The following is a 26,126-nucleotide window of genomic DNA, read 5'->3' as shown; positions in this document are numbered from 1 at the left end:
CCCCAAATTATAGATGATGAGACATTAAGAATGGAAGAGAACATTGCGAGTGTCCGTTTTGCAAGGCTGGGGACACACTGTTCCCACACTTCATATCATTACATTAACAATTCTCTCAGAGTCATTCTCCTTTTGCTTTCATGTTTCAACAACAAAAGGAATAGGAAAGTGTTTGTTTGTTGAGAATAATTTATATAATTTATTTGTAACTTAAACACTTTATTGTTTTAGTCATTATCTTCTATTTCTCTTCAATCAAAGTCCATGTAGGCTATTACTGCACTTCCTTCCTTCTTTCTTTCTTTCTTTCTCTCTTTCTATATCTCTCTCTCCCTCTATATATATATATTTTTTCTCTCTTTTTCTCACCCTGTCTTTCTCTATCTTTCCCCTCTACCCCTCTCTCTCTTTATTTCTGGTCTTCTCATGCCCTCATCTCTCCCTCCTCCCTCCTTCTACCCTTCCTCCTTTCTTCTCTCCCTCCCATCCTCCCTGTCCGTTAGTCCGTCACTGTGTGATATCTACCTCATTAAGAAGAAAAGCGCCCAGACTGATGGAGGGGGGGGGGGGGATAAGGGACAGAAGGAGGAGAAGAAAGACAGTAATTTGAGGCCTTGTTTCAATCCCACTGTGGTAACGGTCGGCTAACAGATGCAGCAGTGTCCTCCAGTGACAGTGTGCTAGACATTCTCTTAGGGAGGGTGAGAGACATGGACTTAGAGCGACCCACAGTCAAACTTTTAAAGTTAGTTCCACAGAGCGAGGTTGAAAGACAGGTAGTAGTTGTCTCAACATGAGAAGCTTTGCAGAGGAATTGGATGACTGTTCTTCCAGTATCTCTATTATCCATTTCTTCCTCTCTACACACACACACACACACACACACACACACACTATTACACACACACTTTCGCTATGCACTCTCACAGTGACCCTGGCTCTAACTCCAGGAATGACCCGCCTCCAGCCCTGATCTCTTTCCCTTAGTGAATGGGTGTGAACATGCCGCCTAGTAACACCAGACCCGACCAACCTCTCAGCCCCAGACGTGATGATGGCTGTCAAGGAAATGGGCGCCGGAGGCTGGGTACACAGTGAACCTCTCACTGATGGCTTTTGGGAAGCCTGTTGTGGCATTTTGAAATCCCAATGTGCCACGTGTATTGTCCTTGACAGGGGGGGAAGTGTAGGTCAGAGGAGGGATGGGTATGGGACGCTAAAGACAATAGAGTTATAGAGAGAGAGGTTTGAACTTTAGGGGATGTTGGGAGTGTTGTCAGGTTTACTTGAATGAAGTTTGAAGTTTTTAAGATCCAGAGTCAACTAATCAGTCTTTATGATGAGACTACCCCTCCCTCCGGAGTAAAAGTGCCATGGCTGTCTTGACGTAAGTGCTGTCGTAGCGGGTCACATCAGGAAGTGTGTCATAGTAACACAGCTGAGCGGCTCTGTGAAGATTCATATAGCTAAGTATTCATCCTTTGTGCCTGGCTGAGAAAGCTGAGTGCTTTGGCTCTTTGGAAGTCTCAGGCTTGTACACAATACAATGCTGACAGATGCCAAAGGGATATGAGTGGATATACACTGCTGATAGTCATCAAGTCTCTTTTCTTCAGCTTTTTAACTCTCTCAGTACAAGTCAAAGGTCACAGAGCCTAGTCAGCAGTGGCATGTAAGCCAGACTTCCCCCAAAAAATAGAAGAAAACAAATAACATACAATAATTTATCTTTAGTCTCTCTGTGTTTCATCATTTTCCTTTAATTCGCAAGAGGCTGAATGTATCTCACAGGAGAAAGGATCCGAGCGAGCGAAACAGCGTCCCTCTGTCTCTCTACGTGTAGGCAATCTATCTGAAGCTGTCTGGTCCAAACGACTATGATATTGTTGCCACCCGTAGCATTGAATGCAAAGGAAGCCAGCGAGCATCTGGTCTCCCAATCAGCGTTGAGCTAAACTGAGCCAGCTCAACTGTGAATGGTCCTGGTGCACCAAAACAAAGTATGCTCTCAAATCCCATTGATACGTCATTGATAGAAAAACTTGAATTGCTGCATCTCGTTGTCTTGTTGTCCTCCTTTGGCTAATTAGCCAGCTAGCTAAAATGGTCCCTTTCCTAAATTAGCCATAGATAGAGATAGGGATTTGTACTTGTGCTTTTACTTTTTTCTCCGAACTGGCCAATGATTATAATGGCAATTCTGATCCAACCATTAATTCATACATTCTTGTGCCCCTGACCTGAGACGGGTTGCATAACTCCCTGGTATGGCAACAGCTCGGCCTCCGACCGCAAGGCACTACAGAGGGTAGTGCGTACGGCCCAGTACATTACCGGGGCCAAGCTTCCTGCCATCCAGGACCTTTATACCAGGTGGTGTCAGAGGAAAGCCTTAAAAATTGTCAAAGACTCCAGCCACCCCAGTCATAGACTGTTCTCTCTGCTACGGCAAGCGTTACCGGAGCGCCAAGTCCAGGCCCAAGAGGCTTCTAAACAGCTTCTAACCCCAAGCCATAAGACTCCTGAACAGCCAATCAAATGGCTACCCAGACTATTTGCCACCCTCATACGCTGCTGCTACTCTCTGTTCTTATCTATGCATAGCCACTTTAATAACCCTACCTGCATGTACATAATTACCTCGGCACCGGTGCCTCCGCACAATGACACATTGACTCTGAACCTGTAACACCTGTATATCCCCCCGCTATAGTTATTTACTGCTGCTCTTTAATCATTTGTTTTCCTTATCTCTTACTTTTTGGCGGGTATTTGTAATGTAAGGTCTACCTACACCTGTTGTATTCGGCGCATGTGACAAATAAAATGTGAGTTCAATATGTAGCCGGATGTAGAAGGCTAATGTTAACGAGCCAACGTTTCCTATGAATAGAAGTTAGGCTAGCGAGCAAGGTAGCATAGGACAACAAAATATAAAAGCATGTACTGCATGACAGAGTGATAGACCGTTTTGTCAACATGAAACAGAGGAGGATGGCATTGGCTTTGCTCTACAAGTAGGGTGAGTCAACATGTTTCTCTACTTACCCGAATGTGCGCGCACACAGAAATCAGAACCATGGACAGCCACATCGTATTTAGCTTACGTTGATTGGAGTAAATTGTTTTTGCCGTCTTTTAGGCGTCACTGTATTAGACTAAGCAGAGGTGATTTGATGATGTTGAAGTTGAAATGGTGCTGCAATGGTGGAGGCAGCTCCTGTTTTCTTTGCGACTTGCGGTAAGTCTCTGTGGTTCTAAATCAATAGTTGTTTAGTGGTCCGAAAATGTCGGAAACATTAACTAGCTTGACCATTCTATAGGCCAGGTAACTGTCTGTTATTGCACATGCTATATATGTTGTATTATGGCTTTTTTTGTGGATGGGGGGACAGGGGGCTTGGCTTTTTACCCCTTTTTCTCCCCAATTGGTAGTTACAGTCTTGTCTCATCACTACAACTCCCGTACAGACTCGGGAGAGGCGAAGGTCAAGAGTCGTGCGTCCTCCGAAACACAACCCAACCAAGCCACACTACTTCTTGACACAATGCCCATTTAACCCGGAAGCCAGCCGCACCAATGTGTCGGAGAAGAAACCATACACCTGGCAACCATGTAGGTGTGCACTGCTCCCGACGCGCCACAGGAGTCGCTAGTGCGCGATGGGACAAGGACATCCCTACCGGCCAAACCCTCTCCTAACCCGGACGACGCTGGGCCAATTGTGCACCGCCCCATGGGTCTCCTGGACAGAGCCTGGACTCGAACCCAGAATCTCTAGTGGCACAGCTAGCACTGCAATGCAGTGCCTTAGACCACTGCGCCACTTGGGAGGCCTTTCCCCAGTGATTTTCCCCACGCACCGCTAGTACTAGTTAGAATACACCTCTTCTCTTCCTTTCAGCTCCCTCATCGGATGTTATATCTGGTTCTGCACATCAAGCCCAGTCCAGCCTGCCATCCCTGGGGCTAGCCTATGTGTGACGAGGTGAAAAGGATATCTCTCCTTATTTCTCTTTCTCTCTCTCTCGCTCTCTCTTTCTCTCTCTCTCTCTCTCTCTCTAGCGTTCTTCCGCTCTCCTTCTCTCTCAGCTTTATTGTCAATTGACTTCCAGACAAAACACACATCTTGTATGTATTTGTCATTGCAAAGAGTATCAAAGTAGACCGTCTCCCTCTTCCTCCTGTGGGATGAGACTATCAGATTCTCTGTTCAGTCAGTGGTGGTGGTGTGAGGTTTCTCAATCCCCAGCCCAGCTGGTGTCTCAGTTAGTCGGGCTCAACACAGAGCAGCTCAACAGCGGGGGAGAGTTAGTTAGCAGAGCCGCTAGGGAACCAAGACACCAGCAGACGAGACTCAGAAGAGACTCGGAGGAAGAGAAGGCAGACTGACTGAGCTGTTGAACCTCTGACTTCCTTTAGCTCAGCAAGCTAACACAGTATTTTGACATGCAGGACACTCAGCAGCATACCTCAATACGCCTTCATCACGGAATTACTGATCTTTCTGACAGGTCTAGGATCAGTAAATAAAGTTAAATCCATATATAATCAGTTTTTTTCTCTGTGACTTGTAGGTGTAAATCTGCGAAAGAAATAGGTAGTTGTGGATGCAGTTGAATGTTTGATCAATAAATACTGATCTAGGATCAGATGGTAAATACATGTATAATCCTCATTTGTGCAACTAGTAGGCATACATCTGCGAAAGCAATAGGGAGTCGGGGAGGTGGAAGCAGTGGAATTTTGGATTTCATGGCAGAGTGTTTGGCTCGATTTGAAATTCTGCAGTGGGTCTGAAGCTGAAATGTTTTGTACTGGCTCCATCCCACACTAGTTGTTGGGACTCTGAGGGAAAACAAAGCTTGATGTTAACAGCTCGGGGCAGACAGACAAACGGGTTAGATATAGCGACTGAGATGTGGCGAAGCTTATAATACTGTCTATGATCACAATGTGTAACAGCAGGTTAGATGGAATAGTGGTAAAGGGTGGTAAACTACCCGTAGTGTCACGTTCTGACCTTTATTTCCTTTGTTTTGTATTTATTTAGGATGGTCAGGGCGTGAGTTGGGTGGGCAGTCTATGTTTGTTTTTCTATGTTTTGGGGTATTTCTATGTTTCGGCCTAGTATGGTTCTCAATCAGAGGCAGGTGTCATTAGTTGTCTCTGATTGAGAATCATACTTAGGTAGCCTGGGTTGCACTGTTTGTTTGTGGGTGATTGTCTATGTTAGTGGCTTGTGTCAGCACAGGTCTCATTTTGTAGCTTCACGGTCAAATTTGGTTTATTGTTTTTGTTACTCTTTTGTGCCGTGTTCAGTCTTTCTTTATTAAAGATTTACCATGGACACTTACCACGCCGCATATTGGTCCTCTGATCCTTTTCGCCTCTCCTCTTCAGATGAAGAGGAGGACGACCGTGACACGTAGTAATTACACTCTGGTTACCAAAGTAGTAAAAAGCCAAGTAAATGTTATAAAGTAACTTATAAAGTAACTTATGTGCCCTGCATAAATTCAAGAAATGCACATTGATATACACATAAGTATTTATTGTAATGTCATTCTGTTAGGTATTTCCTTTTGCTGATGTCTGGCTGCCGCTATAAAACCCCATAAGTAGCTGTTCATACTTGGATCTATTTTTCTTGGTGATTTATATTCTGCTCAAAGCCCACTGGGGGTGAGGGAGGTAGGACACAGAGGCAGACTCGCTCGTGCGCAAACTTTCTCGCTCGCTCGCTCTCACGCTTTCATTTACTCACTGTGAGCCAGAGCACTGTCTGCACCAGAGCACTCAGACAGTCAACTCTTTTCTCAAATGGTTCCCCAGAGTCTCTGTGGGTTCAGACCATCAACAGTAATTACAAGGAACACAGTTCTTCTACCTCTACTTCTCAAACGCTGGGGAATTGCTAAAAAGTCTTTGTACTCAAAGGCTGAAACGTTTTTTACCTCTAACGTTTCTCATAACAATGACTGAGGAAGAAGCTTCCAACTTGCTGCCAAAGCGTAGATTTTGTGACTTTTAATGAATTGTTTTCATCACAGCAAAAGCGTTAGGCCCTGGCTAGATTTTTTAAGAAGCATGTCTCTCTGTTTTTCAGTTTTTGCTGTGTGTGTATTTGATTAAGCCTGGAACAAACCCTAATTGAATTCCTTAGCCTGCATTGAACCAGACAAAATCATTGTTTTGCTGGGCAGCATACAAAGATGATGATCTGGTCCCAAGCTACCTTATCCATGATGCTACAGTAGGACATGTTGTGTCATACAGCCATCTTTATGCGTATGCCAGCTTTATCCTGTCACAGTGTTGCTATGCCAACCCAAGTGTGTGTGTGTGTGTGTGTGTGTGTGTGTGTGTGTGTGTGTGTGTGTGTGTGTGTGTGTGTGTGTGTGTGTGTGTGTGTGTGTGTGTGTGTGTGTGTGTGTGTGTGTGTGTGTGTGTGTGTGTGTGTGTGTGCATGGTTGCGGGTGAGCACCCGTTGGCCTACCTGTTCTACCATATCCATATCATTCCGAAATGTAGGTCTGGAAAGAAGTTGAATAGAAAAACTGAACTTTTGTCTGTCCTCCTCTCTGATCAGAAGAGGACATCGTCTCCATGGCAGACTCCACCATCACCATAGATGACATCGAGGGAGAGCTTTTCAAGATTGACAGGATTCGAGATGTGCTGGTCAGAAGAGAGTCAGAACTCAGATACATGTGAGTGTCTTGTATGTCAGTTATCTCTAATCTGGATAGCTCTACTCTGGATATCTCTAATCTAGATAATTCTACTGTATTGTCACGTATTATTCTGAATAGCAGGGTGGTGTGCTTGTGTGTGTGTGTAACTAGTGTCCGAAATGTATTTTTTGGCTCACCTGCCAAGGGGACTGGTAGAAAAGCATATTTTTTTACCGGCCAAAATAATAAATTGCCTTTGTGGGTCAAATATACATTCATTTCTGTACATTTCATTCAGATAAGGTATTATGTTGAATACAAACTTAAAGGAGAGGCCAGAGCAGAATTTGAAACAAAATGATTTTAATATATTGATCAACAGTTAATCAAATCAAGTGTATTTGTAGAGCACATTTAAAAACAACTGTAGTTGACCCAAAGTGCTGTCCAGAGTGCAAAAATGATACAATTATGAGAAGTGCAGTGGACATAGAACTGGTGTTCTCCTGATACAAAGGGGAAACACATCTACGAATCCTTTACTTTGAGTAGAAATACCCTGATAAAATACAGGTCAAATAGAGACTTATCAGATGCTGGTTAATTTTGGCTGTGGCTCGATTTAATTTCCCAACCTGAATACAACTGAAGAAGTCTTGAACTCAAAATTCTACTGAAGTATTGGCTATTAAATGTACGTACGGATCAAACGTAAAAGTACATTTGAAGGTTTTGTAAACCTACCAGATGCTTAATCATTGTAATAAACTTAAACCTCCTCATCAGACTCCTCACTCTCTACCGCAATCAGCCTCTTTGCACAGTCCATGAAGTCCGGCCTCCTGCTCCTGACAGAGTCCTGGTGCCACAGAATCACAGCTTTTATCGGACCATACTCCCTGATCTCTGGAGAGGACAGCTGGACCATAAGGAAATCTGACAGTGTATCAGACTTTAGGTTGGACCGCCAATCGTTTTTCACCTGTTTCATGGTATTAAAACCTCTTTCACATTCAGCTGTGGAGGCAGGGAAGGACATGACCAGGTCAACCAATGCTAGCAATGCTAGCACTGCTGTTGACACGGAACCAGGACATCTTCTGCAGGTACTGGGGCCCTTGGTACATCGGCACCTTCAGGACAGTCCACTGGTCAGGGATCCTTTCAACATGGATGCCAGAGGTCTCCAGGACAGTCCATTGGTCAGGGATCCTTTCAACATGTATGCCAGAGGTCTCCACGACAGTCCACTGGTCAGGGATCCTTTCAACATGGATGCCAGAGGTCTCCAGGACAGGCTTGAAATGGTCCACCAGGGTTCCCAGTTCAGTGTCTCCAAATTCTAGAATAATTGAATACATTACAACAAGCATCATGCAGTTTAAATTCTCAAACTATAAAAATATGATCCTGAATCTAACCTGACTGCCCTGTAATAGAAAACAGAGTAACCTGCTGCATGTCCTGACTCTGGCCAGTTGGTGAAGCTGACCAACTTGGTGGCACACAGGACCCCTATACTGGTGTACTGGAACCTGTCAGTCATACTCTCCACTCGCCTGTCAAGTATTTTGTCCTGTGAGGTGATGAGCGTCTTGCTGTCACCTCTGGTCAGCGAAATTCCCTCATATCTGTTGGCCATTGTGGCCTTTCATCATGGGCCCTTCTCTGATGAGAAAAGGTTCATTTTACCATCCTTTCAGAATTTTCCTTTACAACACACTCTCACTCCCTCTCTTATTGACGTAATCCTTTCTCTTAATTCACTTAAGGGAAGTATTTCTTATTGCAGCTTAAATAAACATACCTGGTTTTGTACTTCTTAAGTACAGCCTGTGTTGAGCTGTGGGCTTCTGCTATGGTGATGGTGGACCTCTGCAGATAGGCGGACAGGATGCTCAAGTGTGTTAGTGTGTCATGCAGGAAGCCACAGAAGCGGATAACAACAGCCTCCCTCGCAGTAGTATTTCCTGGCCTTGGCCTGCTGGACACGTCAGACATTTTGGGCATCAGCAGATTGAATCTGAAATGGATAAAGAACAAAGACATACAAATAGACAATTAATTGCCGTCCACAAAAAAAATATATTAGATATGACACATTTTATCAGTGCATAAAGCATTGAAACATGATGTTACTAATTGTAACCGTGTTTGTTGTTATTACTGGACATTACATATTGATGATGACATTTGGAGTACTTAGCATAGCAATCTAGAGCCACTACCTGTTCCAGGTGCTGGACAAGCCCCTGGTAACCTCGCAGGAAGTGGTCCAGTGCACGCAATAGGTGTCCTACCCATCGGGTCCCGCCAATTCTGATGGGCGCCAGTGGTGTGTGCCCAAGAGCCTGGAAGCTGTTTACCAGGTTTGCCAAGTTGGACCGGATGGCATCAGAAAAGGTCAGTTCAAGGCGATGTGCCATACAGTGGATGCCGGTGATGTAGGCCCTGTCCCCCTTCAGCCGGCTGACCGCACCATTCATGGCTCCGGTCATCACAGCAGCTCCATCTGTTCCAAGAGCGACCAACTTGCTCCCCCACTCCCTCCATGATGGCACTGATGGCGTTGCTTATGTGTGCCGCGTCTGTCTTCTCCACCGACTTGATGCCAACAAACTTCGACTCGATCTTGCCCTTGTGACAGAATCTGACAAACTAACTACTCCTCTTTCACAGAACTGTCTGTGGAGCCATCTGACATGATGGAGAGAGTTTTTCAGATGATCTCTGATGTTGTTTCTCTCCACCTCTGCAATATGGTGCCTAAACTCTGGCCTGCTTCTCATTTCTATATGTTGAGCGAACAGCAAACTGCAAAAATCAAACATCAAATGAATTCAGTTTTAATATATAGATAGCTCTGAATCCATGATATGGCAGTGGTTGAAAAGCAATTTTCTGTCCATTCAAAAATACGTTTTCTGAACAACAAGTTATGGTCAATAATATCAAATTCTGCACTGAAATCTAACAGTACAGCTCCCACAATATTCTTATTATTCATGTATTTCAACCAATCATCTATCATGACACAAGGCGAGACCCAGATGCAGACACAGGAGGCAGATGGTTGGAGTCTTACAATATTTATTAATCCAATAGGGGAAGGCAAGAGAATGGGTGTGGACAGGCAAAAAGGTCAAAACCAGTTCAAAAGGTACCGAAGGGCAGGCAGAATCAAGGTCAGGCCAGGCAGGATGATCAGGCAGGCGGGAAAGAAGTCCAGAGTCACGCAGGGGTCAAAACCAGGAGGACTATCACAAAGAGAATAGAAAAAAAAAGTATGGGAAAAACACACTGGTTGACTTGACTAACATACAAGACGAACTGGCACAGAGAGACAGGAAACAGAAATAAACACATTGGGGAAAACAAGCGACACCTGGAGGGGGGTGAGACAATAACGAGGACAGGTGAAACTGATCAGGGTGTGATATCATCAGTCATTTGTGTCAGTGCAGTACATGTTGAGTGCCCTTCTCTATAAATATGCTGAAAGTATGTTGTCAGTTTGTTTACAGAGAAATAGCATTGTATTTGGTCAAACACCATTTTTTCTAACAGTTTGCTAAGAGCTAGCAGCAAGCTTATAGGTCTGCTTTTAGAACCAGTAAAGGCCGCTTTACCACTCATGGGTAGCCGACTGACTTTGGCTTCCCTGCAGGCCTGAGGACAAACACTTCCCTCTACACCCAGATTAAATATATGACAGATAGGAGTGGCTATAGTGTCAGCTACCATACTCAGTAGTTGTCAATGCCAGGATGTTTGTCATTATTGATCGATAACAATAATTTTTGCACCTTGCCCGCACTAACTAAAAATAAATATGACAATGATTTTCTTTCATTATATGTTTTTTTATGCATGAATACAATGGCTCACTGTTCGTTGTTGGCATTTCTTGTCTAAGTTTGCCCACTTTGCTAATGACGTAATCGTTAAAATAATTGGCACATCAAATGGTTTTGTGATGAATAAGCCATCTGATTCAATGAAAGACGGAGATTAATTTGTCTTTCTGCGCATAAATTCATTTAAAGTACTCCAATTATTTTTCCATCATTCTTTACATCATTGATCTTGGCTTCATAATACAGTTTCTTCTTCTTTTTGTTGAGTTTAGTCACATCAATTCTCAATTTGCAGTAAGTCAGCCAGTCAGATGTGCAGCCAGACTTATTAGCCACTCCTTTTGCCCCATCTCTTTCAACCATACAGTGCCTTGCAAAAGTATTCACCCCTCTTGGCGTTTTTCATATTTTATTGCTTTACAACCTGTAATTTAAATAGATTTTTATTTGGATTTCATGTAATAGACATACACAAAATAGTCCAAATTGGTGAAGTGAAATGACAAAAAAGCAAGCGGCAAAATTGAGACCAAGGAGCTCTCCAAACAGGTCAGGGACAAAGTTGTGGAGAAGTACAGATCATGGATGGGTTATAAAAAAATATCTGAAACTTTGAACGTCCCACAGAGCACCATTAAATCCATTGTTAAAAAATGGAAAGAATATGGCACCACAACAAACCTGCCAAGAGAGAGCCGCCCACCAAAACTCACAGACCAGGCAAGGAGGGCATTAATCAGAGAGGCAACAAAGAGACCAAAGAAAATCCTGAAGGAGCTACAAAGCTCCACAGCGGAGATTGGACTATCTGTCCATAGGACCACTTTAAGCCGTACACTCCACAGAGCTGGCCTTTATGGAAGAGTGGCCAGAAAAAAAGCCATTGCTTAAAGAAAAAAATAAGCAAACACGTTTGTTGTTCCCCAAAAGGCATGTGGGAGACTCCCCAAACATATGGAAGAAGGTACTCTGGTCAGATGAGACTCAAATGTAGCTTTTTGGCCATCAACGAAAACACTATGTCTGGCTCAAACCCAACACCTCTCATCACCCCGAGAACACCAATGTCACGAGAATTTTCAATCCCAATGATAATAACTAACAATCAATAGCTTTGACCAATCCCAGAGGTTTGTAAGACCCTGGGTTTAATAATAATTAGGCAAAGACTCAGCTTATGCAAAAGGCTCGTACAGTTTATTCACGAGAATGTTCTGAAGTCCATAATACAAAGACATCCATTTTATAACTCACTCCCTACTTACGCACATACCTCCACACAAATAGTAGATATCCTAAGCACATACATACACACGAACAGTAGGTGAGTTGTATCCACTGTTTATCACTACCAAGCCGACAGTTCAATTCCCCCGAGATTAGAGGAACCTTGAAAGGACTCCTTGTCCTATTGTAAGTTTCTCAGAGTTCTAGCATGGTGAGGTCATACACAGTTGAATTGTTCTTGGTATCTTCTTAGTCACACACACACACATTTCTCTCCCTCCCATATCTCTACCAAACCTTATTGGACTTATGTTTAGTACTTTAATTATTCATTATACATGCTACATAAACTAATAATCACTAAAAGTTACATTTTAGGGTGGAATTCTTTAATCATTACCTTTAAGCATATAAATTCCCTTATCAACCATCCCCACAGTGAAGCATGGTGGTGGCAGCATAATCCAGTGGGGATGTTATTCCATCGGCAGGGACTGGTCGGGAAACTGGTCGGAATTGAAGGAATGATGGATGGCGCTAAATACAGGGAAATTCTTGATGGAAACCTGTTTCAGTCTTCCAGAGATTTGAGACTGGTACGGAGGTTCACCTTCCAGCAGGACAATTACCCGAAGCATACTTCTAAAGCAACTCTTGAGTGGTTTAAAAGGAAACATTTAAATGCCATGAAATGGCCTAGTCAAAGCCCAGACCTCAATCCAATAGAGATTCTGTGGTATGACTTAAAGACAGATGTACATCAACAGGAAAAGATTGCTGTACACCAGCAGGAACCCATCCAATTTGAAGAAGCTGGAGCAGTTTTGCCTTGAAGAATGGGCAAAAATCCCAGTGGCTAGATGTGCCAAGCTTATAGAGACATATCCAAAGAGACTTACAGCTGTAATTGCTGCCAAAGGTGGCCCTACAAAGTATTGACTTTGGGGGGTTGGGGTTGAATAGTTATGCACGCCCATGTTTTCAGGTTTTTTGTCTTCATTTTTGTTTGTTTCATAATAAAAATATTTTGCATCCTCAAAGTGGGTAGGCATGCTGTGTAAATCAAATGATACAACCCCCCCCCCCCTGTAAGACCCTGGGTTTAATAATAATTAGGCAAAGACTCAGCTTATGCAAAAGGCTCGTACAGTTTATTCACGAGAATGTTCTGAAGTCCATAATACAAAGACATCCATTTTATAACTCACTCCCTACTTACGCACATGTTTTCAGGTTTTTTGTCTTCATTTTTGTTTGTTTCTGTCACGGTTTTCTGTATGTGAAGGAGAGTCGGACCAAAATGCGGCGTGTAGATTACGATCCATGTTTATTGACTATAGCAACACGAATCTAAATACAAACAGTGCAAAATAATAAACGTAATGAAAACCGAAACAGCCTAAACTGGTGCAAACTAACACTAAGGACAGGAACAATCACCCACAAACACACAGTGAAACCCAGGCTACCTAAATATGGTTCCCAATCAGAGACAATGACGAACACCTGCCTCTGACTGAGAACCATATCAGGCTGAACATAGAAATAGACAAACAAGACATGAAACATAGAATACCCACTCAGATCACACCCTGACCAATCAAAACATAGAAAATACAAAGTAAACTATGGTCAGGGCGTGACAGTACCCCCCCCCCCAAGGTGCGGACTCCGGCCGCAAAACCTGAACCTATAGGGGAGGGTCTGGGTGGGCATCTGTCCGCGGTGGCGGCTCTGGCGCTGGAAGTGGACCCCACTCAATGACAGTTTTAATCCCCCTCCTAAACGTCCCTAAATAGGTTACCCACCACAATGATAACATGGGACAGAGGGACAGCTCGGGACAGAGGTAACTCGGGACAGATGGGTAGCTCAGCACTGAGAGGAAGCTCAGCACTGAGAAGAAGCTCAGCACTGAGAGGAAGCCCAGGCAGGTAGTAGAAACTACCAGAACCTGGCTGGCTGGCGGTTTCAGCAGATCCTGGTCGACTAGCAGATCTGGAAGAATCTGGTCGACTGGCGGATCTGGGAGAATCTGGTCGACTGGCGGATCTGGGAGAATCTGGTCGACTGGCGGATCTGGGAGAATCTGGTCGACTGGCGGATCTGGGAGAATCTGGTCGACTGGCGGATCTGGGAGAATCTGGTCGACTGGCGGATCTGTTAGAATCTGGTCGACTGGCGGATCTGGGAGAATCTGGTCGACTGGCGGATCTGGGAGAGTCTGGACGACGGGCAGATCTGGAAGAGTCTGGTCGACTGGCAGATCTGGAAGAGTCTGGACGACTGGCAGATCTGGAAGAGTCTGGACGACTGGCAGATCTGGAAGAGTCTGGTCGACTGGCGGATCTGGGAGAATCTGGTCGACTGGCGGATCTGGGAGAATCTGGTCGACTGGCGGATCTGGGAGAATCTGGTCGACTGGCGGATCTGGGAGAATCTGGTCGACTGGCGGATCTGGGAGAATCTGGTCGACTGGCGGATCTGGGAGAATCTGGTCGACTGGCGGATCTGTTAGAATCTGGTCGACTGGCGGATCTGGGAGAATCTGGTCGACTGGCGGATCTGGGAGAGTCTGGACGACGGGCAGATCTGGAAGAGTCTGGTCGACTGGCAGATCTGGAAGAGTCTGGACGACTGGCAGATCTGGAAGAGTCTGGACGACTGGCAGATCTGGAAGAGTCTGGACGACTGGCAGATCTGGAAGAGTCTGGTCGACTGGCGGATCTGGGAGAATCTGGTCGACTGGCGGATCTGGGAGAATCTGGTCGACTGGCGGATCTGGGAGAATCTGGTCGACTGGCGGATCTGGGAGAATCTGGTCGACTGGCGGATCTGGGAGAATCTGGTCGACTGGCGGATCTGGTAGAATCTGGTCGACTGGCGGATCTGGGAGAATCTGGTCGACTGGCGGATCTGGGAGAGTCTGGACGACTGGCAGATCTGAGAGAGTCTGGTCGACTGGCAGATCTGGAAGAGTCTGGTCGACTGGCAGATCTGGAAGAGTCTGGTCGACTGGCAGATCTGGAAAAGTCTGGTCGACTGGCAGATCTGAAAGAGTCTGGTCGACTGGCAGATCTGAAAGAGTCTGGTCGACTGGCAGATCTGGAAGAGTCTGGACGACTGGCAGATCTGGAAGAGTCTGGACGACTGGCAGATCTGGAAGAGTCTGGACGACTGGCAGATCTGGAAGAGTCTGGTCGACTGGCAGATCTGGAAGAGTCTGGTCGACTGGCAGATCTGGAAGAGTCTGGTCGACTGGCAGATCTGGAAGAGTCTGGTCGACTGGCAGATCTGGAAGAGTCTGGACGACTGGCAGATCTGGGAGAGTCTGGTCGACCGGCAGATCTGGCTGCTCCATGCTGACTGGCTGCTCAATGCTGACTGGCAGCTCTGGCTGCTCCATGCTGACTGGCAGCTCCATGCCGACTGGCAGCTCCATGCCGACTGGCAGCTCCATGCCGACTGGCAGCTCCATGCCGACTGGCAGCTCTGGCTGCTCCATGCTGACTGGCTGCTCCATGCTGACTGGCGGCCCTGGCTGCTCCATGCTAACTGGCAGCTCTGGCGGCTCCTTGCAGACAGGCAGCACTGGCGGCTCCTTGCAGACTGACAGCTCCATGCAGACTGACAGCTCCTTGCAGGCTGGCAGCTCCTTGCAGGCTGGCAGCTCCTTGCAGACTGGCAGCTCCTTGCAGACTGGCAGCTCCTTGCAGACTGGCAGCTCCTTGCAGACTGGCAGCTCCTTGCAGACTGGCAGCTCCTTGCAGACTGGCAGCTCTGGCTGCTCCATGCTGACTGGCTGCTCCATGCTGACTGGCCGCTCTGGCTGCTCCATACTGACTGGCAGCTCCATGCCGACTAGCAGCTCCATGCCGACAGGCAGCTCCATGCCGACAGGCAGCTCTGGCGGCTCCTTGCAGGCTGGCAGCTCCATGCAGACTGACAGCTCCTTGCAGGCTGGCAGCTCCTTGCAGGCTGGCAGCTCCTTGCAGGCTGGCAGCTCCTTGCAGACTGGCAGCTCCTTGCAGACTGGCAGCTCCTTGCAGACTGGCAGCTCCTTGCAGACTGGCAGCTCTGGCTGCTTCATGTAGACTGACAGCTCGGGCTGCTTCATGCAGACGGACAGCTCAGGCTGCTCCATGCAGACTGACAGCTCAGGCTGCTCCATGCAGACTGACAGCTCCTTGCAGGCTGGCAGCTCCTTGCAGACTGGCCGCTCCTTGCAGACTGGCAGCTCCTTGCAGGCTGGCAGCTCCTTGCAGGCTGGCAGCTCCTTGCAGGCTGGCAGCTTTAGCGGCATCCTGCAGACAGGCAGCTCCTTGCAGACTGGCAGCTCCTTGCAGACTGGCAGCTCTGGCTGCTTCATGCAGACTGACAGCTCAGGCTGCTCCATGCAGACTGACAGCTCCTTGCAGGCTGGCAGCTCCTTGCAGACTGGCCGCTCCTTGCAGACTGGCCGCTCCTTGCAGGCTGGCAGCTCCTTGCAGGCTGGCAGCTCCTTGCAGGCTGGCAGCTTTAGCGGCATCCTGCAGACAGGCAGCTCCTTGCAGACTGGCAGCTCCTTGCAGACTGGCAGCTCTGGCTGCTTCATGCAGACTGACAGCTCAGGCTGCTCCATGCAGACTGACAGCACCTTGCAGGCTGGCAGCTCCTTGCAGACTGGCCGCTCCTTGCAGACTGGCAGCTCCTTGCAGGCTGGCAGCTCCTTGCAGGCTGGCAGCTTTAGCGGCATCCTGCAGACAGGCAGCTCCTTGCAGACTGGCAGCTCCTTGCAGACTGGCAGCTCTGGCTGCTTCATGTAGACTGACAGTTCTGGCTGCTCCTTGCAAACTGACAGCTCAGGCTGCTCCATGCAGACGGACAGCTCAGGCTGCTCCATGCAGACTGACAGCTCCTTGCAGACTGGCAGCTCGGGCTGCTTCATGCAGACTGGCAGTTCTGGCTGCGCTGAACAGGCGGGAGACTCCGATAGCGCAGTAGAGAAGAGAGGCTCTGGCTGCGCTGAACAGGCGGGAGACTCCGGCAGCGCAGGAGAGGAGAAAAGCTCTGGCTGCGCTGAACAGGCAGAAGACTCCGATAGCGCATGAGATGAGAGAGGCTCTGGCTGCGCTGAACAGGCGAGGCGCACTGTAGGCCTGATGCATAGTGCTGGCACAGGACGTGCAAGGCTAGGGATGGGCACAGGAGGCCTGATGCGTGAGACTGGAACCAACTTCACCAGCCGACTAAAACGGACCTCAGGACGAGTATGGAGCGCTAACCCAGGTGCCATCAAATCCCTGACACGTTCCGTCAGGCGAATTCTATGCAAAATGCACCAACACAGCAACTCCCTCATTTCTCTCTCCTCCAATTTCCCCATTAACTCCTTCACAGTCTCTGTTTCACTCACCTCCAACACCGGCTCTGGTTCTGGTCTCCTCCTTGGCTCCTCACGATAAACAGGGAGAGTTGGCTCAGGTCTGGCTCCTGACTCTGCCACACTCTCCCTGAGCCCCCCCCCAAGAAATTTTTGGGGCTGACTATGGGGCCTCCGTCCGCGCCGCCTTGCTTGCTTCGCAAACTCCATTCTCCTATATCCTTCCGCGCACTGCTCCATCGAATCCCAGGCGGGCTCCGGCACTCTCCCTGGGTCGGCCGCCCACCTGTCGATCTCCTCCCAAGTCGTATACTCCATACTGCACTCCTCTTTGGGCTGCTCCTGTTGTTTCTTCTCCCGCTGCACCTTTGGGCGGCTACACTCCCCTGGTTTAGCCCAGGGTCCTCTCCCGTCAAGGATTTCCTCCCATGTCCAGAAATCCTTATTGCGCATCTCCTCGCGCTGCTCCTGCCTGTTGACACGCTGCTTGGTCCTTTTGTGGTGGGTGATTCTGTCACGGTTTTCTGTATGTGAAGGAGAGTCGGACCAAAATGCGGCGTGTAGATTACGATCCATGTTTATTGACTATAGCAACACGAATCTAAATACAAACAGTGCAAAATAATAAACGTAATGAAAACCGAAACAGCCTAAACTGGTGCAAACTAACACTAAGGACAGGAACAATCACCCACAAACACACAGTGAAACCCAGGCTACCTAAATATGGTTCCCAATCAGAGACAATGACGAACACCTGCCTCTGACTGAGAACCATATCAGGCTGAACATAGAAATAGACAAACAAGACATGAAACATAGAATACCCACTCAGATCACACCCTGACCAATCAAAACATAGAAAATACAAAGTAAACTATGGTCAGGGCGTGACAGTTTCATAATAAAAATATTTTGCATCCTCAAAGTGGGTAGGCATGCTGTGTAAATCAAATGATACAACCCCCCCCCCCAAAAAAAAAATATATATATATATTTTAATTCCAGGTTGTAAGGCAACAAAATTTGAAAAATGCCAAGAGGGGTGAATACTTTCGCAGGCCACTGTACAGTTTTTAAATTCCTCATCAATCCATGCATCCTTAACAGATCTAACAGTCAGTTTCTTAATAGGTGCATTTTTATCAATAATTGGAAGAAGCAATTTCATAAATTCATCACATTTTAAACTCAGCTTTTGGAACTTTGGCTTTCCTGGCTATAGCCACTATATTGTGATCAACGCATCCAATGGGTATGGATACAGCTTTAGAACAAGGTTCTACAGTATTAGTAAAAATGTGATCAATACATGTGGATGATCTTGTTCCTGTAGTGTTTGTAAACAACCTGGCAGGTTGATTAATAACCTGAACCATTTACAGACACTAGTTACAGCTAGACGCTTCCTGTTGAGCAGACATTTTCATGAAAAAGAGTCAATATTCAGGTCTCCAAGGAAGTATATCTCTATGTTTACATCACATACACTATCAGGCATTTCACACAAATGATTTAGAAACTAAGTGTTAGCACTTGGTGGCCTATAGCAAGAACCCAAAATAATAAACTTTAGATGTGGCAGGTGAACCTGCAATCACAGCACATCAGTGACACTTGACATGAGATCGCCTTGACATGAGATCTTCTCTAAGCATTACAGGGATATGGCTTTGAATATATATATATATATATATACAGTATATATATATATATATATATATATATAGAGAGAGAGAGAGAGAGAGAGAGAGAGAGAGAGAGAGAGAGAGAGAGAGAGAGAGAGAGAGAGAGAGATGGAAGTTTACATACACCTTAGCCAAATACATTTAAACTCACTTTTTCACAATTCCTGACATTTAATCTCAGTAAAAACTCCCTGTCTTAGGTCACATAGGATCACCACTTTATTTTAAGAATGTGAAATGTCAGAATAATAGTAGAGAGAATTACTTATTTCAGCTTTTATTTCCTTCATCGCATTCCCAGTGGGTCAGAAAGTTACATATACTCAATTAGTATTTGGTAGCATTGCCTTTAAATTGTTTAACTTGGGTCAAATGTTTCGGGTAGCCACAATACGTTGGGTGAATTTTGGCCCGTTCCTCCTGACAGAGCTGGTGTAACTGAGTCATTTTTGTAGACCTCCTTGCTCGCACAAGCTTTTTCAGTTCTGCACACAAATCTTCTATAGGATTGCGGTGAGGGCTTTGTGATGGCCACTCCAATACCTTGACTCCGTTGTCCTTAAGCCATTTTGCTACAACTTTGGATGTATGCTTGGGGTAATTGTCCATTTGGAAGACCCATTTGCGACCAAGCTTTAATTTCTTGACTGACGTCTTTAGATGTTGTTTCTATATATCCACATAATATTATTTCCTCATGATGCCATCCATTTTGTGAAGTGCACCAGTCCCTCCTGCAGCAAAGCACCCCCACAACATGATTCTGCCACCCCCGTGCTCCACCGTTGGGATGGTGTCCTTCGGCTTGCAAGCCTCCCCCTTTTCCCTCCAAACATAACAATGGTCATTATGGCCAAACAGTTTCATCAGACCAGAGGACATTTCTCCAAAAAGTCCCCATGTGCAGTTGCAAACCGTAGTCTGTTTTTTATGGCAGTTTTGGAGCAGTGGCTTCTTCCTTGCTGAGCGGCCTTTCAGGTTATGTCGATATAGGACTAGTTCTACTGTGGATATTGATACTTTTGTACCTGTTTCCTACAGCATCTTCACAAGGTCCTTTGCTGTTGTTCTGGGATTGATTTGCACTTTTCGCACCAAAGTACGTCCATCTCTAGGAGACAGAACGCGTCTCCTTCCTGAGTGGTATGACGGCTGCATGGTCCCATGGTGTTTATACTTGCGTACTATTGTTTGTACAGATGAACGTGGTAGCTTCAGGCGTTTGGAAATTGCTTCCAAGGATGAACCAGACTTGTGGAGGTCTACAATTTGTTTTCTGAGGTCTTGGCTGATTCCTTTTGATTTTCCCATGATGTCAAGCAAAGAGGCACTGAGTTTGAAGGTAGGCCTTAAAATACATCCACAGGTACACCTCCAACTGACTCAAATTATGTCAATTAGCCTATGCCAAGCTTCTAAAGCCATGACATAATTTTCTGGAATTGTCCAAGCTGTTTAAAAGCACAGTCAACTAAGTGTATGTAAACTTTTGACCCACTGGAAGTGTGATACAGTGAATTATAAGTTAAATAATCTGTCTGTAAACCGTTGTTGGAAAATGACTTGTGTCATACATGAAGTAGATGTTAACAAACTATAGTTTTGGCAAGTCAGTCATGGGATATTTTCAGCCCTTTCATGTGTAGCTTCTCAGAGAAAGACATAACATGGAGAAGAACAAACAAAGCAAGAGAACAAAAAGTAAAACATTCATCAGTCCATTAACCAGTTGGTGTGTGTAAGTGTGTGTGTGTGTGTGTGTGTGTGTGTGTGTGCTGCGGGGTTGAAGCTACAAACCCATAGGCTTGGCTCTCTCATCCTTTCTAGGCTTTTGGGTCAGGGTTAAGCTCAACACAGGGACACATCTGTGTGTGCGTGAATGCATGCTCACAGTTACGTACACTGTTAGAAGAGACAGGGTGATCCAATAGAGAGGAATGAAAGGAGTAATCCAGGAATGTCTATACTCGGGCATGATTATACTGCATATTTACTGGTGCTACACCATCATAACCCTATAGAATGCACTATAGTGACATCTCCTCCCTTCCTTACTGTGACACAGAGACAGGGAATGAGCTGTGATTCATTTAGAGCCAAGACTTTGAAACACAGTAATCTAATCAGACTTTAATTAGAATAGCTGAGCATATAAAGTTAGTGTAACGATCCCTGTATGTTGCCAATTCAGGAATATGGGTAGCATCCGTGATCAAATCAAGTTTATAGAAAACCCATTCAACTCACCACTCATAACAATGATAACAAAGATAAGAAGCAAAGCTGCTTCAACAATTTCATTATAATTGAATAGAAGGGAGTATAATCTGTTTAAGTAGAATACAGTGGTTCCCCTCGGGCCATACATCATCTGTATTCTGCACCTTGCCCACCGCAGGTCCCTATTCATCCCGTCTGACAGGTAGTGGAGGTAGTGGAGGTAGAGAGGTGAGGCTCTCAGTTAGCTGACAGTGATGGATGTCTGTAGGCTCAGCTACCCAACTCAGCCCTTCCTTTTACTCAATACATTTCAAGCTTAATTGCCTCCACCATGTACATTCCTCCTACAGAGAACCATTAACTTCTGGTGTTGGCCCTAGACTGTAGCACTCAATACTTCAATAGGATACGTGATAATTAACACTATTTCAAGTTTAGGAGTCAGAACCCCGAATCCATCACCAGAGGGCTACAGTTAACCTACGGACAGGGGGAACCGTAAGAACAGTGCCCTGCCATTCTCTTTATTGTCTTAGATAAAGAATAGAGTAGCATGGGTTCAAACTACAGTATAAACTGTAAAAGTCAAGGTTCAGCTTCATCTAGGCAACCTGTAAACCAACAATGAACTATAAATCAAATCAAATCAAATATTTACTGTATTTAATGTAACAATAAGTAATATATGCCGTTCTTATAAAAATAAGAAGGGATGCAGTCAGTCTCTCTTCAGCTCATCTTTATAACCATTGAATCCAAAGCAATTTACAACAGTGAGTGAATGTATAAACCTTAGGGCAGTGTCCCTCTCAGCTGTAGTGAAAAACAACTTTCCCTGTAATCCTCCCTATTGATAATGCTACTAAACTGACCCTCTCCCTCAGTAGCTAGTGATGTCCCTTCTTACTGATGTCATTAGGCTGACCTCTCACTCAGTTGCTAGTGAGGTCACTAGGCTGGGTACTGGGACCTCGGAAATCTCTGACTTCCGACATCAGTGCGTTCAAGACAACCAGGAACTCTGAAAAAAACGAGATCCGACTTGGATCCATCTTTTTAGAACTCCCACTTTCTGGCCTGAAGATCACGGACGTCATGATTTGACCTTGTTTTTTTCAGCGTTCCCAGTTGTCTTGAAAGCACCATTATTCAGTAGCTAGTGCTGTCCCTTCTTAATGATGGCACTGGGCTGACCCTTCACTCAGTAGCCATGTCCACAACATTCTAATTATAGCACTGCCACTGAGTCCTGAATTAACAATGACGTAGCTTACTAATGATGATACTGTAGCTGACCCTCTCACTCAGCAGTGATGTTCTGCTCTATCTACACTACAGAATGAATAATGTTCTGCTCTACAGTATGTCACTACACTGACCTATGAGTCATCACTGATGTTCCTCAGAAGGGAAATGTGTCATGTGGCAGGAGACCAGAACTAACCCATGGTCTGATGTCTCATCCTCCTAGTCATGGATGATGTACCCTGTCTGTTTGTCACCACTCTCCAGCATCTAGAGCCGCCTTTCTTAAAGTAGGGGTCGCGACCCATGGGACCTGTTAATGGTGGGTCGCGACGTGTCAGTGTACATTTATAATTGTTTGATTAATTACTGGAATTGATTTGGCCAAGTGCACGTGCGCTCTCTGTTCAATGCGCTTTCTGCTTAATTTAAGCAGCGGCCTCTGCTCAGTTTGGCTGCTGCGCGAGTGTGAGAGGGAGATGCCCGTGTGCTTTGCGGTTTACCGGATCTTGTTTTCTGTAGTTTTCTTGAAGATCACTTCACGACACACGTTGCAGCGCTGTCGTTCAGGCAGCTGATGATGCGCTGTCGTTCAGGCAGCTGATGATGCGCTGTCGTTCAGGCAGCTGATGATGCGCTGTCGTTCAGGCAGCTGATGATGCGCTGTCGTTCAGGCAGCTGATGATGCGCTGTCGTTCAGGCAGCTGATGATGCGCTGTCGTTCAGGCAGCTGATGATGCGCTGTCGTTCAGGCAGCTGATGATGCGCTGTCGTTCAGGCAGCTGATGATGCGCTGTCGTTCAGGCAGCTGATGATGCGCTGTCGTTCAGGCAGCTGATGATGCGCTGTCGTTCAGGCAGCTGATGATGCACTGTCGTTCAGGCAGCTGATGATGCGCTGTCGTTCAGGCAGCTGATGATGCGCTGTCGTTCAGGCAGCTGATGATGCGCTGTCGTTCAGGCAGCTGATGATGCGCTGTCGTTCAGGCAGCTGATGATGCGCTGTCGTTCAGGCAGCTGATGATGCGCTGTCGTTCAGGCAGCTGATGATGCGCTGTCGTTCAGGCAGCTGATGATGCGCTGTCGTTCAGGTAGCTGATGATGCGCTGTCGTTCAGGCAGCTGATGATGCGCTGTCGTTCAGGTAGCTGATGATGCGCTGTCGTTCAGGCAGCTGATGATGCGCTGTCGTTCAGGCAGCTGATGATGCGCTGTCGTTCAGGCAGCTGATGATGCGCTGTCGTTCAGGCAGCTGATGATGCGCTGTCAGCTACTGACTTGTCTTTTTTTAAATTGTACTATTATTATTTTTTATTGTCAATCAATGTTTTTTTTTAATGATTTTTTATTAACAACAAATCAATACATAAAGCACATGAGGGAACACAAGCATACATAGATTACAAACAATGGACAATCAAGCTAGGGGGTACAATATCACATTACAATTACACAAGGACCTTAAGGGACATAAGTACATATACTTACAATTCTAACAGCTTTTTTGTTAGTAGAGCATTTAACCGTCTTAAAATACAGTTCAATTTCTTTTTGTAGGGTACGAAAATGTAGTTTTCTGTTTGTAAATTTACGTTTGTGTATATCAAATTTGGCCAAAATAATTCTTATTATAATTATTATTTCTAGTGTATGTAAAGAATCTCTCCACAATAGTGTAAAATCTTTATAAATGTGTTCAAATATAAACCTACTGATGTCTCAGCTACTAACTAACGTTAACTCTCATAGTAGTAGATGTGAGTTTCTCTTTCAAACAATCCCCTGGCCTTGTACACAGCTAATAGCTAACATCCGCCAAAGCAAGCTAGCTACTGATAGTGAAACCCTAAGTAACAGTACAGATGAAGATTAAAAATTATCAGGCCTACTGTACATTTTACTGTAGAAATTATTGTTGAAACCTAGTCTAGGTTGGAACTGTTGCTGTTAAAATACAATAATAATTGTTATTCTTAACTGGAATAAACTGATTGAAGCAAGATGTTTTTTGAGGCAAACACACTCACACAGTTCGGTCTCCTGGCTGGCTGAGAAAGTAGTAGATGTTCTGGTCCCGTTTGGCACCACATACCTATGCGAGTCAGGGTTCTCAACTCTTAAAATAAAATTTTTTTTAAAAAAACAAGTAGAGAAACACACTCAATGCTGAGCATGACCTTAGGGTTGCACTGTCAAAAACTAAGCCCAGAATAGAGACTTGTTGAAAACTTCAACCAGCCACACACCTCTCATTAGGACTGTGTGTGTGTGTGTGTGTGTGTGTGTGTGTGTGTGTGTGTGTGTGTGTGTGTGTGTGTGTGTGTGTGTGTGTGTGTGTGTGTGTGTGTGTGTGTGTGTGTGTGTGTGTGTGTGTTTTGTTTTCTGGTCTACATCTGTGTGATGTGATCAATCAGTTTATTCCAGTTCAGAATGAAAATAATTGATTGTATTTTAACAGCAACTGTTCCAATCTAGACAGATATGTACGAGTGTTTTTAATGGGGAAAAATAAACATGAATGGCAATTTATATGGGTACTTCATTTCATTGTCATTTGTTTTTGTCTGTATTGCATTTGTTTTAGGCATAAGGGCAATTAAATGTACAGATATTTACATATAGTTGCATGTTTTCATCAGCTTGGGTCCCAGGAAAATACAGAATTTCTAATTTGGGTCCCAGGCTGAAAAAGTTGAACCACATGGAGCAGAGCGCCTAGTCCTACTCCCTGTATTACACTGTATCGCAATGCTTGGAAAGTGTTACATGGAGGGAGGGAGGTAAATCCTTTCCTCATTCATTGGAGAAGAGAGGTTTTGGCACAGGCACTGTGTAAGGTTCTGGGTGTAGCTGGTGCAGAGGAGTCAGGCGCAGGACAGCAGAGATGAATACATGAAGTAATACCAAGCCCACAAAGATCGGACCAAACTTACAATAAAACAATCGCTCACAAAAACCATGGAGAAAAACAGAGGGTTAAATAATGAAAATGTAATTGGGAAATTGAAACCAGGCGTGTAAAACAAAGACAAAACAAATGGAAAATGAAAAGTGGATCGGCAATGGCTAGAAGGCCGGTGACGTCGAACGCCGCCCGAACAAGAAGAGGGACCGACTTCGGAGGATGTCGTGACACACTGTCAGGAAGCCCGACACTGCTTTTAATAATTGGATCTTGTTTTTAGCCTTTGATGACACTGTTTAGAATCTGAAATATCTAATAAGTCAGGCATTCTGTTTAAAGCTGTTGCCCACCGCAGGTTCATCCTGTCTGACAGGTAGAAAGGTAGAGGAGGTGAAGCTCTCAGTTAGCTGACAGTAATGGGTGTCTGTAGGCTCTGTGATGCTGTGATACTGGGTTAACGGTATCGAAAATGTATACACTCACTATTGTAAGTCGCTCTGGATAAGAGCTTCTGCTAAATGACAAGGAAAAATAAGAAAATACATGTAAACTTAGATTGGACCATTTGCTGAATAGCCTAGTGGTTAGTGCGTTGGACTAGTAACCGAAAGCTTGCAAGATCGAATCCCTGAGCTGACAAGGTAAAAAATCAGTCGTTCTGCCCCTGACCCACTGTTTCTAGGCCATTATTGAAAATAAGAATTTGTTCTTAACTGACTTGCCTAGTTAAATAAAAGGTTCAATACATTTTGAATAAGGCAGGGTTTTTAAATAATTCAATGTTTATGTCTTTAGGATGGATGACATTCAGCTGTGTAAGGAAATCACTCGCCTCAAGAAGGAGCTCCAGAAACTGGTGTCCGTACCAGGTATAATTCATGTTGACATTGTGTGCCCAACTATTATTTATTTATTATTATTATTTATTTTTTTTATATTGTTTTCT

The 26,126-nt window shown here is 45.3% G+C and overlaps 1 protein-coding gene across 3 annotated transcripts in view; it reads left to right on the top strand.

Moving 5' to 3' along the window:
* LOC110495114 (bMERB domain-containing protein 1) overlaps window positions 1-26,126 on the top strand; it is a 55,073-nt gene that overhangs the window by 5,787 nt on the left and 23,160 nt on the right. For all 3 annotated transcript variants that reach the window (XM_090204646.1, XM_090204648.1, XM_090204649.1), the window contains exons 2-3: window positions 6,594-6,714; window positions 25,976-26,049. In XM_090204646.1, the coding sequence (XP_090060772.1) occupies window positions 6,594-6,714; window positions 25,976-26,049 (195 nt within the window). The remainder of the gene's footprint in view (window positions 1-6,593; window positions 6,715-25,975; window positions 26,050-26,126) is intronic.

The sequence above is a fragment of the Oncorhynchus mykiss genome, chromosome 17 (assembly GCF_057628025.1).
Source record: "Oncorhynchus mykiss isolate SJ-2025 chromosome 17, ASM5762802v1, whole genome shotgun sequence".
Taxonomy (NCBI): Eukaryota; Metazoa; Chordata; class Actinopteri; order Salmoniformes; family Salmonidae; genus Oncorhynchus; species Oncorhynchus mykiss.
Note: the sequence above shows the minus strand (reverse complement) of the source record. Positions and strands in the feature narration are given on the sequence as shown.